Below are 16896 nucleotides of genomic sequence, written 5' to 3'. Positions count from 1 at the left end.
GAAACATTATTTAAGAGTTTCTTTTTTGCTGAATGCTGAACATTGGTGTAGACTTCGGAGATTACATTTTTTTTGACTGTTTACTGCTTCCCACACAGTAAATGTCTCAGTAAACGTCTTAGTAAACTTAGTATTATTATCACCATTTTGTAATGAGGAAGTAGAGTTAAGTAGCTTGCCTGAATACAGAGACAGTAAATCTTGAATCTGGTAAGCAGTTTGCTCCTCTCAAGGATTTGAAATACATAGACAAGTAATATTAAAATAGCACTGTACTCATGGTATGATATGTTGGCACAGAATTGGGACTGATCAGTTCTACCCAAGGATGTATGTAGTCTGAGAAAATAAACACTGGAGAGGACCTTTTAAATTGAGTTTTGGGTATATATAAAAGTACACTAGGCAGAAAGGTAAGGGAAGAACAATGGCATTCCATGAAGAGAGAAGTATATACAAGGACACAGCTTTCCAGAAACTGCTTGGCATAGCCAGAATGTACGATGTGAAATGTAGAGAGCTTTGGGGGTATGAATGGGGTATAAAGTAGGTAAGAGTCCTATCACAAAGGGCCTGTACTCTTTGATAAAATGTTTAGATTTCATGTTTTATGCACGGTGAAACATGAAGAGGTTGTAAGCATTTTTAAAGATCACACTCAATATTTTTTTTCTTGGAGATAGGCAGCTGAAGGCTGGAATATTGTCATTGAAACAAATATTGTGCAGAAATACTGATTTGTAGCTAAATAAATGGTGAGTTCTTTTTACATTGTTCTTAATGAAGCTTTATGCAAATAGCATTTAATAAGACAGCCAGTTTTAGAAACTGGTAAGTACAATCTCCTGAATATATCTAATAGCCTTCATATTATGAGTATCTTGTATTGTCAACATTTATTTTGTAAATTGTCATGCATATTGTTACACATAATAGGTTTCTTGCTTGGCTAGCTTTCTAAAATGTTCTTTGACAATACATATGTCAAATACCAATATTAGTGACAATATGTCTAAATAAACATGGTAATGATCTGAACATATTCTCTAAAATTACATGCTTTTCAACTGCCAATTAAGTCTCTTGTTTGGGACTTTCATTCTACTTCTCAAATACCAGAACCGGAATTTCTACTTAAGTAAATAGATACTGACCAATGTGCTACATTGCAATTTTATTTTAATTTTTATTATTTATTTATTTATTTATTGCTATCATTAATCTACAATTACATGAAGAACACTATGTTTACCAGGCTCCCCCCCTCAGCAAGTCCCCCTCACACACCTGACTACAGTCACTGTCTATCAGCGCAGTAAGATGCTGTATAATCACCACCTGTCTTCTCCATGTTGCATAGCCCTCCCCGTACCGCCCCCCCCCACCAACACTATACATGCTAATCATAATGCCCCCCTTCTTTTTCCCCACCCTTATCCATAACTCCCTTCCCACCCATAATCCCCAGTCCCTTTCCCTTTGGTAACTGTTCATCCATTCTTGGGTTCTGTGATTCTGCTGCTGTTTTGTTCCTTCAGTTTTTCTTTGTTCTTATACTCCACATATGAGTGAAATCATTTGGTACTTGTCTTTCTCCGTCTGGCTTATTTCACTGAGCATAATACCCTCTAGCTCCATCCATGTTGTTGCAAATGGTAGGATTTGTTTTCTTCTTATGGCTGAATAATATTCCATTGTGTATATGTACCACATCTTCTTTATCCAATCATCTACTGATAGACATTTAGGTTGTTTCCATTTCTTGGCTATTGTGAATAGTGCTGCTATAAACATAGGGATGCATCTGTCTTTTTCAAACTGGGCTGCTGCATTCTTAGGGTAAATTCCTAGAAGTGGATATCCTTGGTCAAATGGTATTTCTATTTTGAGCTTTTTGAGGAACCTCCATACTGCTTTCCACAATGGTTGAACTAATTTACATTCCCACCAGCAGTGTAGGAGGGTTCCCCTTTTTCCACAACCTCGCCAACATTTGTTGTTGTTTGTCTTTTGGATGGTGGCAGTCCTTGCTGGTGTGAGGTGATATCTCACTGTGGTTTTAATTTACATTTCTCTGATGACAAGCGATGTGGAGCATCTTTTCATGTGTCTGTTGGCCATCTGAATTTTTTCTTTAGAGAACTGTCTATTCAGCTCCTCTGCCCATTTTTTAATTAGATTATTTGCTTTTTGTTTGTTGAGGTGTGTGAGCTCTTTATATATTTTGGATGTCAACCCTTTATTGGATCAGTCATTTATGAATATATTCTCCCATACTGTAGGATACCTTTTTGTTCTGTTGATGATGTGCTTTGCTGTACAGAAGCTGTTCAGCTTGATATAGTCCCACTTGTTCATTTTTGCTTTTGTTTCCCTTGCCCGGGAGATATGTTCAAGAAGAGGTCACTGGTGTATGTCTAAGAGATTTTTGCCTATGTTTTTTTCTAACAGTTTTATGGTTTCATGACTTACATTCAGGTCTTTGATCCATTTTGAATTTACTTTTGTGTATGGGGTTAGACAGTGATCCAGTTTCATTCTCTTACATGTAGCTGTCCAGTTTTGCCAGCACCATCTGTTGAAGAGACTGTCATTTCCCCACTGTATGTCCATGGCTCCTTTATCGTATATTAATTGACCATATATGTTTGGGTTAATGTTTGGAGTCTCTATTCTGTTCCATTGGTCTGTGGCTCTGTTCTTGTGCCAGTACCAAATTGTCTTGGTAACTGGCTTTGTAGTAGAGTGAGAACTCCCCCAACTTTATTCTTCCTTCTTAGGATTGCTTTGGCTATTTGGGGTCTTTGGTGGTTCCATATGAAGTTTTGAACTATTTGTTCCAGTTCATTAAAGAATGCTGTTGGTAATTTGATAGGGATTGCATTGAATCTGTGTATTGTTTTGGGCAGGATGGCCATTTTGACAATAATAATTCTTCCTAGCCAGGAGCATGGGATGAGTTTCCATTTGTTAGTGACCTTTTTAATTTCTCTTAAGAGTATCTTATAGTTTTCAGGGTATAGGTCTTTCACTTCCTTGGTTAAGTTTATTTCTAGTTATTTTATTCTTTTTGATGCTATTGTGAATGGAATTGTTTTCCTTATTTCTCTATTAGTTCATTGTTAGTGTATAGGAAAGCCACAGATTTCTGTGTGTTAATTTTGTATCCTGCAACGTTGCTGAATTCCGATATCAGTTCTAGTAGTTTTGCAGTGGGGTCTTTGGGGTTTTTTATGTACAATATCATGTCATCTGCAAATAGTGACAGTTTGACTTCTTCTTTACCAATCTGGATTCCTTGTATTTCTTTGTTTTGTCTGATTGCCGTGGCTGGGACCTCCAGTACCACATTAAATAACAGTGGGGAGAGTAGGCATCCCTGTCTTGTTCCCGATCTCAGAGGAAAAGCTTTCAGCCTCTCACTGTTCAGTGTGATGTTAGCTGTGGGTTTATCATATATGGCCTTTATTATGTTGAGGTACTTGCCCTCTATACCCATTTTGTTGAGAGTTTTTATCATGAATGGATGTTGAATTTTGTCGAATGCTTTTTCAGCATCTATGGAGATGATCATGTGGTTTTTGTTGATGTGGTAGATGATGTTGATGGATTTAGAATGTTGTACCATCCTTGCATCCCTGGGATGAATCCCACTTGGTCATGGTGTATGATCCTTTTGATGTATTTTTGAATTCGGTTTGCTAATATTTTGTTGAGTATTTTTTCACCTATGTTCATCAGGGGTATTGGTCTGTAGTTTTCTTTCTTGGTGGGGTCTTTGCCTGATTTTGGTATTAGGGTGATGTTGGCTTCATAGAATGAGTTTGGGAGTATTCCCTCCTCTTCTATTTTTTGAAGAACTTTAAGGAGAATGGGTATTATGTCTTCTCTGTATGTCTGATAAAATTCCGAGGTAAATCCATCTGGCCTGGGGGTTTTGTTCTTGGGTAGATTTTTGATTACCACTCCAATTTCATTGCTGGTAATTGGTCTGTTTAGATTTTCTGTTTCTTTCTGGGTCAGTCTTGGAAGGTTTTATTTTTCTAGGAAGTTGTCCATTTCTCCTCAGTTTTCCAGCTTGTTAGCATATAGGTTTTCATAGTATTCTCTAATAATTCTTTGTATTTCTATGGGGTCTGTCGTCATTTTTCCTTTCTTGTTTCTGATTCCGTTGATGTGTGCTGATTCTCTTTTTCTCTTAATAAGTCTGGCTAGAGGCATATCTATTTTGTTTATTCTCTCAAAGAACCAGCTCTTGGTTTCATTGATTTTTTCTATTGTTTTATTCTTCTCAATTTTATTGATTTCTTCTCTGATCTTTATTATCTACCTCCTTCTGTGGACCTTAAGCCTCATTTGTTCTTCTTTTTCCAATTTCGATAATTGTAACTTTAGACTGTTCATTTGGGATTGTTCTTCCTTCTTTATATATGCCTGAATTGCTATATTCTTTCCTCTTAAGACTACTTTCGCTGCGTCCCACAGAAGTTGGGGCTTTGTGTTGTTGTTGTTGTCATTTGTTTCCATATATTGCTGGATCTCCATTTTTATTTGGTCATTGATCCATTGATTATTTAGGAGCATGTTGTTAAGCCTCCATGTGTTTGTGAGCCTTTTTACTTTGTACAGTTTATTCCTAGTTTTATATCTTTGTGGTCTGAAAAGTTGTTTGGTAGGATTTCAATCTTTTTGAATTTACTGAGGCTCCTTTTGTGGCCTAGTATGTGGTCTATTCTGGAGAATGTTCCATGTGCACTTTAGAAGAAGGTGTATCGTGTTGCATTTGGATGTAGAGTTCTATAGATGTCTATTAGGTCCATCTGTTCTAGTGTGTGGTTCAGTGCCTCTGTGTCCTTACTTATTTTCTGTCTGGTGGATGTGTCCTTTGGAGTGAGTGGCTTGTTGAAGTCTCCCAAAATGAATGCATTGCATTCTATTTCCTCCTTTAATTCTGTTAGTGTTTGTTTTACATATGTTGGTGCCCCTGTATTGGGTGCATATATATTTATAATGGTTATATCCACTTGTTGGACTGAGCCCTTTATCATTATGTAATGTCCTTCTTTATCTCTTGTTACTTTCTTTGTTTTGAAGTCTATTTTGTCTCATACTAGTAGTGCAACACTTGCTTTTTTCTCCCTGTTATTTGCATGAAATATCTTTTTCTGTCCCTTGATTTTTAATCTGTGCATGTCTTTGGGTTTGAGGTGAGTCTCTTGTAAGCAGCATATAGATGGGTCTTGCTTTTTTATCCGTTCTATTACTCTGTGTCTTTTGATTGGTGCATTCAGTCCATTTCCATTTAGGGTGATTATTGAAAGATATGTACTTATTGCCATTGCAGGCTTTAAGTTTGTGGTTACCAACGGTTCAAGGTTAGCTTCTTTACTATCTTTCTGTCTAACTTAACTCGCTTATTGAGCTATTATAAACACTGTTTTATGATTCTTTATTTCTTTCCCTTCTTTTTCCTCCTCCTCCATTCTTCATATGTTGGGTGTTTTGTTCTGTGCTCTTTTTAGGAGTGCTCCCATCTAGAGCAGTCCCTCTAAGACACCCTGTAGGGGTGGTTTGTGGGAGGCAAATTCCCTCAACTTTTGCTTGTCTGGAAATTGTTTAATCCCTCCTTCATATTTAAATGATAATTGTGCTGGTACAGTATCCTTGGTTCAAGGCCCTTCTGTTTCATTGCATTAAATATATCATGGCATTCTCTTCTGGCCTATAAGGTTTCTTTTGAGAAGTCTGATGATAGCTTGATGGGTTTTCTTTTGTCGGTGACGTTTTTCCTCTCTCTGACTGCCTTTAAAACTCTGTCCTTGTCCTTGATCTTTGCCTTTTTAATTATTATGTGTCTTGGTGTTGTCCTCCTTGGGTCCCTTCTGTTGGGAGTTCTGTATACTTCCGTGGTCTGATCGATTATTTCCTCCCCCATTTTGGGGAAGTTTTAAGCAATTATTTCTTCAAAGACACTTTCTATCCCTTTTTCTCTTCTTCTTCTGGTACCCCTTTTATGCAGGTATTGTTACTTTTGGATTGGTCAAACAATTGTCTTAATATTGTTTCATTCGTGCAAATCCTTTTATCTCTCTCTGCATCAGCTTGTATGCGTTCCTGTTCTCTGGTTTCTTTTCCTTCAGTGGCCTCTTGCATCTTATCCATTCTGCTTGTAAACCCTTCCAGAGATTGTTTCACTTCTGTAATTTCTTTCCCTCCAGACACCATCCCTTAGTTCTTGTATATTTCTCTGAAGCTCCATCAGCATGTTTATGATTTTTATTTTGAATTCTTTTTCAGGAAGACTGGTTCGGTCTATCTGCTTCTCAGGGGTTGACTCTGTGGTCTTGGTCTGCCTCAAATTCTGCCTTTTCATGGTGATAGTGATAGTTTGTGGAGGTGGCATGAGTTACGACTGGGAGAACATCCCTTCTTGTTCGTTTGTGGCATTCCGCTCCTGGGAGAACAGCAACCCTCTAGCAGCTTGTGCTGGGCAGCTGCACACAGATGGGGCTTCTGATTCTTACCTGGCCGCTGTGGAGTTTTAGCTCTGTGGTTGCCGTGGGCGTGGCCTGCCTCAGGCTGCTGCTCCAACATGGCAGAGCCGCGTCAGAAGGGAAACGGCCGGGAGGTTGTTATCTCTGTGAGTGTCCTCCGAGCTGCCCTGCTGTCCTGGGGGTTAGAGTGCCCAAAGTTCCCCAGAATTCCCACCTTCTGGGCTAAGTGTCCTGGGATGCTTCCGTCCAGCTTTGGGGTCCCTGTCCCTTTAAGACTTTCAAAAAGCACTCACTTTTCTTTGTCCTCAGGGCGCCGGCTGCATGAACTCTTTCACGGGTTCCTGTTTCCCTAGTGTCTAGCACCCCATGCATGCAGTGTGTCTGCACTCTGGTGCGGATGGCTAGGGCTGGCTATTTAGCAGTCCTGGGCTCCCTCACCCTCCACGCTCCGACTCCTCTCCTACCACTGGGAGCTGGGGTGAGGGGTGCTTGGGTCCTGCCGGGCCGGGGCTTGTATCTTACCCCTTTCGCGAGGGGCTGGGTTCTCGCAGGTGTGGATGTAGTCTGGCTATTGTCCTGTGTCTTCTGGTCTCTCTTTTAGGAATAGTTGTCTTTGCTGTATTTTCAAAAATATATGTGGTTTTGGGAGGAGATTTCCGCTGCTCTACTCACGCTGCCGTCTTGGCTCTGCCTGGTTATGAGTTTTATTTTTAATTCTTTTTCAGGAAGTTTATTTAAATCTATCTCCCCAGATTCCTTCTCAGGGGAGGATGTGGAGGATGTCTGGGTTAGTCTGGTCTGGATCAAATTTTTCTGCCTTTTCATGTCGATAGATGCAGTGGTATGCTGTTGGCTTGTCTGTCTGCTGGGAGAACCGAGACCCTTTCCACCTGCTCCTAGCCTTTCTTTTCTGGGACAACGGCGACCCCTAGCGTCTTGTGTTGGGCATTTGTGCGTAGACTGGTTCTGTTTCTTGCCTGGCCGCTGTGGAGGAAGCTCCCTTGCTGTAGGCATGGCCAGTCTCAGGTCTCTGCTCTGTTATGGCGGGGCCGCGCCGGAGGGGGAATGGACGGGGGTCCTGTTTATCTCCGTGAAGGATCTCAGAGCGGTGCTGCCACCCAGGGGTTAGGGCGCCTGGAGTTCCCCAGGATTCCCAGCTGCTGGGCTAAGTGTCCCGGGATGCTCCCATCCAGCTGTGGGGTCCCTGTCCCTTTAAGACTTTTAAAAAGCACTCGCTTTGCTTTGTCCCAGGGGTGCCAGCTGCAGAGACCTGCTCGCAGGTTTTACTGTCCCGTTTTGCTAGTTTCCTGCACTCCTCGCACTGTGTGTCTGCGCTCCAGGTGCGGATGTCTAGGCCTGGCTATTTAGCAGTCTTGGGCTCCCTCTCCCTCCCCGCTCCGACTCCTCTCCTCCCGCCGGGAGCTGGGGTGAGGGGCGCTCGGATCCCGCTGCACCAGGACTTGTATCTTACCCCCTTCGTGAGGCGCTGGGTTCTTGCAGGTGTGGATGTAGTCTGGCTATTGTCCTGTATCTTCTGGTCTCTCTTTTAGGAATAGTTGTCTTTGTTGTATTTTCAAAAATATATATGTTTTTGGGAGGAGATTCCTACTGTCCTACTCATGCAGCCATCTTCTACATTGCATTTTTAGTCCATAAGAAAATGGGGCCTTTGAAACTTAGGTAGTCTGAGGATAAAAGTGCTCTAAGTATAAAATACACATAAGATTTCAAATAATTTATGTATTTTTAAAAATAAAAATATTGTATTAATTTCTACATATTGAAATTACATTTTTAAGATATATTGGGTTAAATAAAATAATAAATTATACCTGTTTTTTAAATGTGGGTATTAGAGAATTTAAAATTAATGTGTAAATCACACTATATTTTTATTTAGTGCTGCTCTATTCAGTGGTTCAAAAATTATCCATGTCTCAAATATTGTTCCAAAGCGTCTAAGTAAAATGAGAGACCAAATCCCTTAAAAAGGAATTTATGTTTTGAAGAGAGGATACTTACTAATTCAAATAATTCTGTAATTGAAGACTTTCTGTGAAGGTAACTTTTTATTAAGATTGCTACTCTTCAGAGACAGTTTTAGGCATTTTCTCCAGGGTTACTTCCTATGTGGTGCTGCTGTCTTCTATGGCTTATTTGCTTTGCTTCTGGAAACCACAGCTTCTTTTTCTTGACCGAGATTCCCATTGATTTTAGGGCTTGTGGTGATGGGACAGGACCGATTAAATGTTTGTAAATTATGTAGATTAGATGTAAATTGGGGCCACCTTTAATGGAAGATAATGACATAGTATCTGTTTCTCATACTATAGCAATAACTAATAAAGCATATTGTCATTCCTTCTGTAACAATAATGCCAGAAGATCTTTTAATTTATCATGGATTGCCTAAAGAAGTCTTTTCAGAAGGACTGAGTATTGACATTTCACTTAGAAACTGCTTTTAGTAGAACTGAGTTTGTAGTGTAGTAGTTTTTGGTTTATTATTGTTAAGGTTCTCAATGTACGTAGAAATTATTTTCCTCTTGTTGCTAGATTCATAGCTGAAAATTATTTCAGGATCATTTCTCTTTCTATTATGTATGCTGCTTTATGATAACAAAAAAGTTTCTGTTGTAAACATGAAGATTTCACTTTTGTGATTGTTATATATGCTGTGTGCTACATTTACATTTTTTAAAAATCCAGGAACCCACTTAAAAAGAAAACTATAATTCCATTATATAAATTAAATTATGATATTGTGTTTTAACCAATAAATGCTATAAGCATAGTGTTGAGGATTTCTAGATAATTTAGGAGAGGGTATTTTAGAACTCCTGGCTTCTAATTAATATAAAAGCAGGGGAGAGATATCTGGCGTTTTTGTCACTTCATTGATTGCCAGGAAGTTGGGCTGTTATCCTATTTGAAAGGCATTGGTTAGGAATTTTTGTTCTAACATTTTGAAATTATGCTGGCTAATCTTCTTTTGACTAGTAGAAGTAATATTTGCTCAGTTCAGATGATGATACTCAAATGTTTGCTTAGTGTATACATGGCATGTGTTTTTTTTATCTTTTTACTTTTCACTTGGGTCTCCATATTTAAACAAGTAGGTGTCTTGCAGATAGTGTATTCTTGGGCCTTGTTTTTATTTTTATTTTTTATCCAATCTGATAATTATTTTGGTGTGTTTAGATCAACAAACTTTTAAAAATAAAGGACCAGATAGTAAATGTATTAGGCCTTGCAGTCCATATTTGTCTGCATCATTCACGCATTGAACTCTGCCGTTTTAGTATGAAAGCCACCTGGAACAACAGATAAATGAATGAAGAGCGTGTCTGTGTTGAAAGTAAAGTATTTAACAAAAGTAGTCAGTGGGCCAGATTTGGCTCAAGATCTAGTTTGTCAGCCCCAGTTTAGAACGTTTACACTTAATGTTATTTACTGTTATCATTGGATTAAAATCTATCGTCCTGTTAGTTTTTTTTGTATTTGTTGTATCTGTTGTTTTTGGTTGTTTTCTACTTTCTTTCAAATTAGTTATTTTTCTGTGATTCCATTTTGTCTCCACTATTCGTTTATTTATTTATGCCTCTTAAATATTTTTAGTGGTTGCCTTAGGATTTATAATATACATCTTGAATTAATCATTATTTACCTTCAAATGTTATTATGCCACTTCACCTGTAATGTAAGAATCTTACAGCAGTGTATTTCCAATTTTGGTCTGCATTCTTTGTGCTATTATTGTCATACATTTTACTTCTACATTATTTTATTTTAAAATCACATTGAGGATTGATATTGTAAACTTTAGTGTTTAAATCATTCTTTAACCTTCACTGTTAAGGTTTGTCATAGTGAGATACAAGATTCATAAATCTGGTGACTCACAGGAGAGCTAAGCTAGAGAAGCAATAAGGAAAAAAGCATTAGACTAACAAAGTCAGAGTACTGAAGAGATAAACAGCTACATAGTAACATTTCATCCATCATCCATCAATAACCATTCAGAATTTTTCTTTAATTATGAATAATTTAATTACTCTTACTTTAAACTTTAATTTTGTTTTCTCCATGTACTATATAATGAACACTGGAGCCAGATACTCTGTTTTTTTTATCTGACAGACCGAAGATTCTCATCCAGTTCTTATATTCTGGATTCTTGGGTGTGAATTTCAGCTTTGAGTTTTTAAGTAACAGACTAATTGGTAACTTACTATTCTTGATGATTTCTAGATACATAAAGCAAGTAATCTGTCATGTTCTATTACTATGCTTGTTTCTCTTAGACATAAGCTTTATTTTTTCTTAAGAAATACAGGGTATAAATAATATAGTCTTTATTTATAATTAGCTGGTCTTCCATCAAGAAATTTTTTTTTTTTATTGTAGTACTTGTGTGGTAGTAATCGAACAGACAACATATTTATTGATCCAGGATACCAGACATTTGAGCAAGAATTGAATAAAATACTCCGAAGTTGGCAACCAAGCATACTTCCAGATGGTAATGCTCTTTTAAATAAAAGTGTTGCTAACTTGCTACTGGGATTTTTATTTTTAGAGAAAATATATTAAAAAGTGATCAGGAAATAATTCAAACTAGCATATTTTTTCAGAGTACTTATTCATGAACTTACCTGTTCATCTTTCATTGAATTAGAAATGAATGTGGCTAATGACTAGTGATTATGAAGAACTTTGTAATAAATGTGACCTACTTTCTCTGGAGTAAGAAACTGGATGTTTATTTCTGAATATTCTGTAAGTATCTCTTTTTTAAAACCTATTTTAGATGGGTGAAGAAAACGTGTTTGTGAATGGAAAACACCTGTTTTTCTTTTTTTCAGAAATTCTACAGATTTAAATTCCTTTCTGACCACTGTCTGCTTGTCCTACAGAACAGCAGAAACAAACATCTAGACCCTTACTCCAGAGATGATAGTTCGGAAGTCTGGTGTATTCCCTAGCCTCTGTAGGTATTTCTGAAATTCATTCCAGTTGACCTGGTATGAATGGAGGATTAGAATAGGTTTGTTCTTAAATTAACTTTTATCTATTTGTAGGTGGTTACATTTATTTACATATATAATATGTAGTATTTATTATAATTCTTTAAAAATATTTCTTTCTATTTAAGGATCAATATTTTCTCGAGTTGAAGAAGATTATCTCTGGAGAATAAAACAACTAGGATCACACTCTCCAGTAGCTCTTCTGAATACACTGTTCTACTTTAACACTAAGTATTTTGGTCTGAAAACAGTGGAACAACATTTAAGACTTTCCTTTGGCACTGTGTTTAGGCATTGGAAAAAAAACCCTTTAACAATGGAAAACAAAGCATGTCTTCGATACCAAGTGTCTTCCTTATGTGGAACAGATAATGAAGGTAGGGTAACAGATTTTTATTTTGGAATTAGCTGTGTCAGGGATTACCAAACCTTGCTTTACTAAAGACCACCTTGGGTCTTTAGTTGTTAAGAACCTGAGGACTGTAATTTTTATAAAATAAGACAACCTGTATCTTCTTAAAACAGCTCAGTTCATTTTGTTTGAGAGATCATGAATTACCAGAAGCCACTATTAAGTTTGAAGGACACCTAATCCCATCCTTTGGCATAACAGATAGTAGGAGTAAATAGAGTGAATAATACTGTCTTTCATCAAGATTGGTCTTAGGAAGTTTATGTAACCTTCTTTTAAAGATAAAATTACTACTGGAAAAAGAAAACATGAAGATGATGAGCCAGTATTTGAACAAATTGAAAATACAGCCAATCCTTCTAGATGTCCTGTGAAAATGTTTGAATGCTACTTGTCTAAAAGGTAAATGATAATGATAGCTAATTTTTAAAATGATAAAATAAGTTAGTTGTTCTGAATTTAACACTACCCAAGATGTGACATTTTTTTCACTAAACCCTTTTCAGATTTCTCTTCCTTCTCACTTAGATAGATCTAAGTCCATTTGTGACTTTTTAAGTCTCATAATTATAATATACCCAGTTTATACTTCATACTTTAGGATTTGAGCATATGTTAAGAAATTGCTTCCTACTAATGAAATTACTCCTATTAAATTACAGCATCTTTTAAATTAAAGCAATTCCAATGACTGTGTAAAGCAGGGGGACACAAACCCTTTTTGTAAAGGTTCAGTCAGATGGTAAATGTTTCCGGCTTTTTGGACTATGGAGTCTCTTGCAGCTACTCATTTCTGTTACAGCCAGAGAGTAGCCATATACCAAATATAAATAAATAGTTGTGTTATAATAAGCATTACACAAGATGGGCTATAGTTTCCCACTTCTTGATGAAAAGGTATGTTCAAAAGTAGGATAGATAGGTGGAGATAAATTGTGTATTTACATTTAAGAGAAAATAGCCCTTTTAAAAAGGTCTAAAAGATACACAGGCATACCTCGCTTTATTGCACTTCACAGATACTGCATTTTTTACAAATTGAAGGTTTGTGGCAACCTGCATCCTGAAAATCCATCAGGGCTATTTTTCCAACAGCATTTGCTCACTTTATGTCTTTGTGTCACATTTTGGTAATTCTTAGAATATTTCAAACTTCATCATCATTATATATGTGATCTCTGACCAGTGATTATGACTTTCTGAGAGTTCAGATTATGGTTAATATTTTTTTCAGCAGTAAAGTGTTTTTAAATTATGGTATGTACATTGTTGTTTTGTTTTTTAGACATAATGCTTTTGCATACTTAATAGACTGCAGTATAGTGTAAACATAACTATTATATGCACTGGGAAACCAAAAAATTCATTTGACCTGCTTTATTGCAATATTCACTTTATTGCAGTGGTCTGGACTGAACCCACAATATCTCTGAGGTATGCCTGTAATAGTGCTCTGAAAGTGCTATGCTTCTCAACTACCACTGCTTTACCCCCAATCTGATACCAATAGACATTTTAAAAAGTTTTAAACTAGTGAAGTGTTTAGAAACCATGAATCATTTCATCCCTGTTCATTATTTTAAGTATGTACTCTTTAATTTTTTTTTAATTTAGCATGAACTAGTAATGTATTTTATTATATAAACAGTTTTATAAATTATAAGTCCCCTGGTTAGCTCTCAAGAACTCATAAAAACTATATCACCTATAGGATGAGAGTAATATTTCTGAAAATGATTTGGGTTGGCCCTGTTTGGCTACAACAGTATCAGGATCTTCCAGTTGTAGTAACTGTTATTTGGAAATCCCTATGCCATTATTATCTTGTTGGTATTTTAAAAATTATTTCCATTGTGTAATGCTAAGTATTTTATGTGCTACCCTACTTCATCATTTCTAAGACACATTTTTCACATTTTACTTTCTGGAGCTGGGGTGCATGTTATAATTGATACATTTTGAAATTATAATTGGCAGCATTTTGTTAATTGGCAATATTAAAATAATGATTAAAAATAATATTCTATTGATGCTGTCTTGAATTCAGTCAAATACAGAATTTAAATTATGGTGGGAAAATAATCTTTTATCACTTTCAAAGTATTGTAATGATAGAATATTTAATATAGGTAATGAGGCATGTTGTCTGAGCACATAATGTGATTAACGATCAGTCACATCAGAATTAGTAATTAGATCAAGAATTACTCTTGAAAGAAGAAAAGAAAGTTGTGGGGAGGTTGATATATACTGTGAAATTGACTTTCTCCTTTCTCCCAAAGTCCACAGAATCTTAATCAGAGAATGGATGTTTTTTATTTGCAACCAGAATGCTCTAGTTCTACAGATAGCCCTGTCTGGTACACATCAACTTCACTGGACCGAAACACCTTGGAAAATATGCTTGTACGGGTTCTTTTAGTAAAAGATATTTATGATAAAGACAATTATGAACTGGATGAAGACACAGAGTAAAAAGGAAAGTTTCAGAAGCAATCGGGGCATAACAGCATTAGATAGTCATGCTGCTAGATCTTTAATATGAAAACATTTCAAGTTTACTCCTTTTGTTCTGAGTTTTGTAGCAGTGTACCCACACTGGGTATTACCCTGTAAATAATCTGTGAGTGAAAGTTGCCATTATTCTATGTAGTGGTTTTAGGATACTTAACAAATACATTCGAATTCTTTTTTTTATTATTATTTATTTGATTAGGTATGTTTGTAACTTTTTACATTACAAAATATGAATGAGAATGTGCCATGTATAATTTTTTTCTTGTAGTAAGAAACATCCATATTGCACAACTCTGCTGTTGCAAAGCTTCCTTGATGGGGGGCTCTTTTACTGGGTTCTTGACCATATGGTTGTGTATGGGTAGCACTACTAAACGTTTAGAACTTGCAGTGTCTTTCAGAATTTTTAAAATAAACTGTAAACTAATAGGCTGGGTTTTTTGTTTTGTTTTTGGGGGGTTTTGTTTGTTTTGTTTTATGTTTTAGTTACTGAAGCCTTACAAAGTCATGTAGAGAGATGCCATCTTCTGTACCAAAAATAGACAAGAGAATGCTGTTAATATTGGTGTACTGTAATGTGAATCTATACTGGTAAAAAACAACTCTTTGTTCCCCTTATTAAAACCTTAGTGTCCTTTTCTTACTTGTGGCTTCCTGCATCACCACAATCATTTATACATACACATATATATACACACGTGTATATATGTGTGTGTGTGTATATATGTATGTGTGTGTGTATATACACACGTATGAAGATGACATTGACAACATTGAGACATTTTCTTTGTAAAAATGTCTGATGAAAGTATAAAATTCTGTTTTCTATACTGACCTTAAGTACCCCAAATTTCCTTTATTTATATAACTTTAACTTTTCCTCCTCCCCCTACCTTAAAGAATACAGATGATGTTGCCATACCTGAGTAGCAATTTAAAATTTTACCAGTTCTATTAGAATTCTTGTGCCTGCCTTCAAATATGACTGATGCATACATTGGATAAAATAATTTTTAGAAATGCAACTCCTGAAATCATAGTTACAGAAAGTCAAACTAGTTTAAATAAGATAGTATCACATTTTACTATAAGGTTTAGCAGTGTAGTAAATCTATATTCCAGATGATTGAAGAGCAAAAATGATGGATAAAGTATATCTCACAGGAAATCACATTTGATGTTAGATTGTTTGGCTTTTAATAAAACTTTAATTACTTCTTATAGAAGATAGCATTAAAAAATTTTTGCTTCCGCATAGCATCTATCCATTCAGGTAAATTACTTTTCTTTCAAAGCAAGGACATTAACTTAAAATCCTGCTTTCTAAAGACTTAGCAAACTGCTAGCTGCAAATTACCATAAATAATTTGGCTGACTTCATATAGTATGTGTATAATCATGTTGTTTCCTTGTTTCTAATTCCTGAAACACCATGGTGACATGGGTTTTTTAAAACTGATGAGGGTAAATCGGTTGACTTTCCACAGTTGGTCAGGCAATGTCTGCACATCCCTTAGATTTTTCTCTCTTCCTTAGGATAAATATTATCATTCAAAAGAAATTTTCTGTCATGATATGAAAAATTTCACAAGTTAATCTATATACTTAAGCTATAATTACTATATACTTAAGCAATAAATACTAGAAATATTTTTGGCATAGAAATTATAATGTTCTAATTTGTTTTATAAAGTTTGAATAGCATTTCTGTCCTTAATTTTATATTTATTGATTTGATAATCAGACAGACAGTAGCAAATTTGGTATTACTTTACTAAAATAGATTGCTCATTGTCTATTTAATGAAGAAAAGTGGATAACATTTAAAATACATAATACAAAAATTTCTTCATGCTTACCTTTTTCCAAAACTATGTGTTTAAGCACTTTTCCTATAAATGCATATTGTTGGTTAAAAGATGGTTAATCATAACCACTTTTTATTCTTCAAAGTGGTGCTATATTCCATCAAGAGCAATAAAATTTTTCCCAAATGTCACTTAATATGTATTTTACCAAATACCGTACATTTCTGCCATGGTACTACTATTAAAGCACCTTGTTTTGCTCTTTCCATTTCCTTTATTGTACATTTTAGATTTTCTAAACAGAAATGTCTACCCAATTTTGATCTTGACATGATTGAGGATTTAGAGCTCTTGTCTTTGTCTTGATTGCAATCCAAGAATTGGTTAACTTGACTCTCAGGGTGAAAAGAAAAATACTAGTTTGGAAGAATTGTTTGTTCTGTGAAACTTATTTCACCTAGAATGTATCTCATTGGTTCCTGGATCTCCTTAGTTTGTGTGGTCATAGTTGACTGCTGAGAAAAAGGAACAATGAAATGATAGCAGTTTCTTTTGCTTTTTAATGATTTCTGATTATAGCATCCTGTAAATAGAACTTTATTGTCTTAAGATGTCAAGTGGGAGATGCTATATTT

The 16896-nt window shown here is 35.9% G+C and overlaps 1 protein-coding gene across 12 annotated transcripts in view; it reads left to right on the top strand.

Moving 5' to 3' along the window:
* ZMYM2 (zinc finger MYM-type containing 2) overlaps positions 1 to 16452 on the top strand; it is a 164475-nt gene extending 148023 nt beyond the window's left edge. For 6 of the 12 annotated variants that reach the window (XM_057490439.1, XM_036910168.2, XM_057490436.1 and 3 more), the window contains 4 exons: positions 10902 to 11016; positions 11650 to 11901; positions 12218 to 12338; positions 14219 to 16452. In XM_057490439.1, the coding sequence (XP_057346422.1) occupies positions 10902 to 11016; positions 11650 to 11901; positions 12218 to 12338; positions 14219 to 14411 (681 nt within the window). In that variant the 3' untranslated portion in view covers positions 14412 to 16452. Of the gene's footprint in view, positions 1 to 10634; positions 10676 to 10901; positions 11017 to 11172; positions 11485 to 11649; positions 11902 to 12217; positions 12339 to 14218 lie in introns of those variants that run through there. The other 6 variants (XR_005029789.2, XR_005029786.2, XR_005029785.2 and 3 more) reach the window with 6 other exon arrangements.
* The last annotated feature ends 444 nt before the right edge of the window (positions 16453 to 16896 follow it).

This window comes from Manis pentadactyla, chromosome 2, assembly GCF_030020395.1.
Source record: "Manis pentadactyla isolate mManPen7 chromosome 2, mManPen7.hap1, whole genome shotgun sequence".
Classification (NCBI taxonomy): domain Eukaryota; kingdom Metazoa; phylum Chordata; class Mammalia; order Pholidota; family Manidae; genus Manis; species Manis pentadactyla.
The sequence above is the reverse complement of the archived record's forward strand: the minus strand, read 5'-3'. Positions and strand labels throughout refer to the sequence as shown.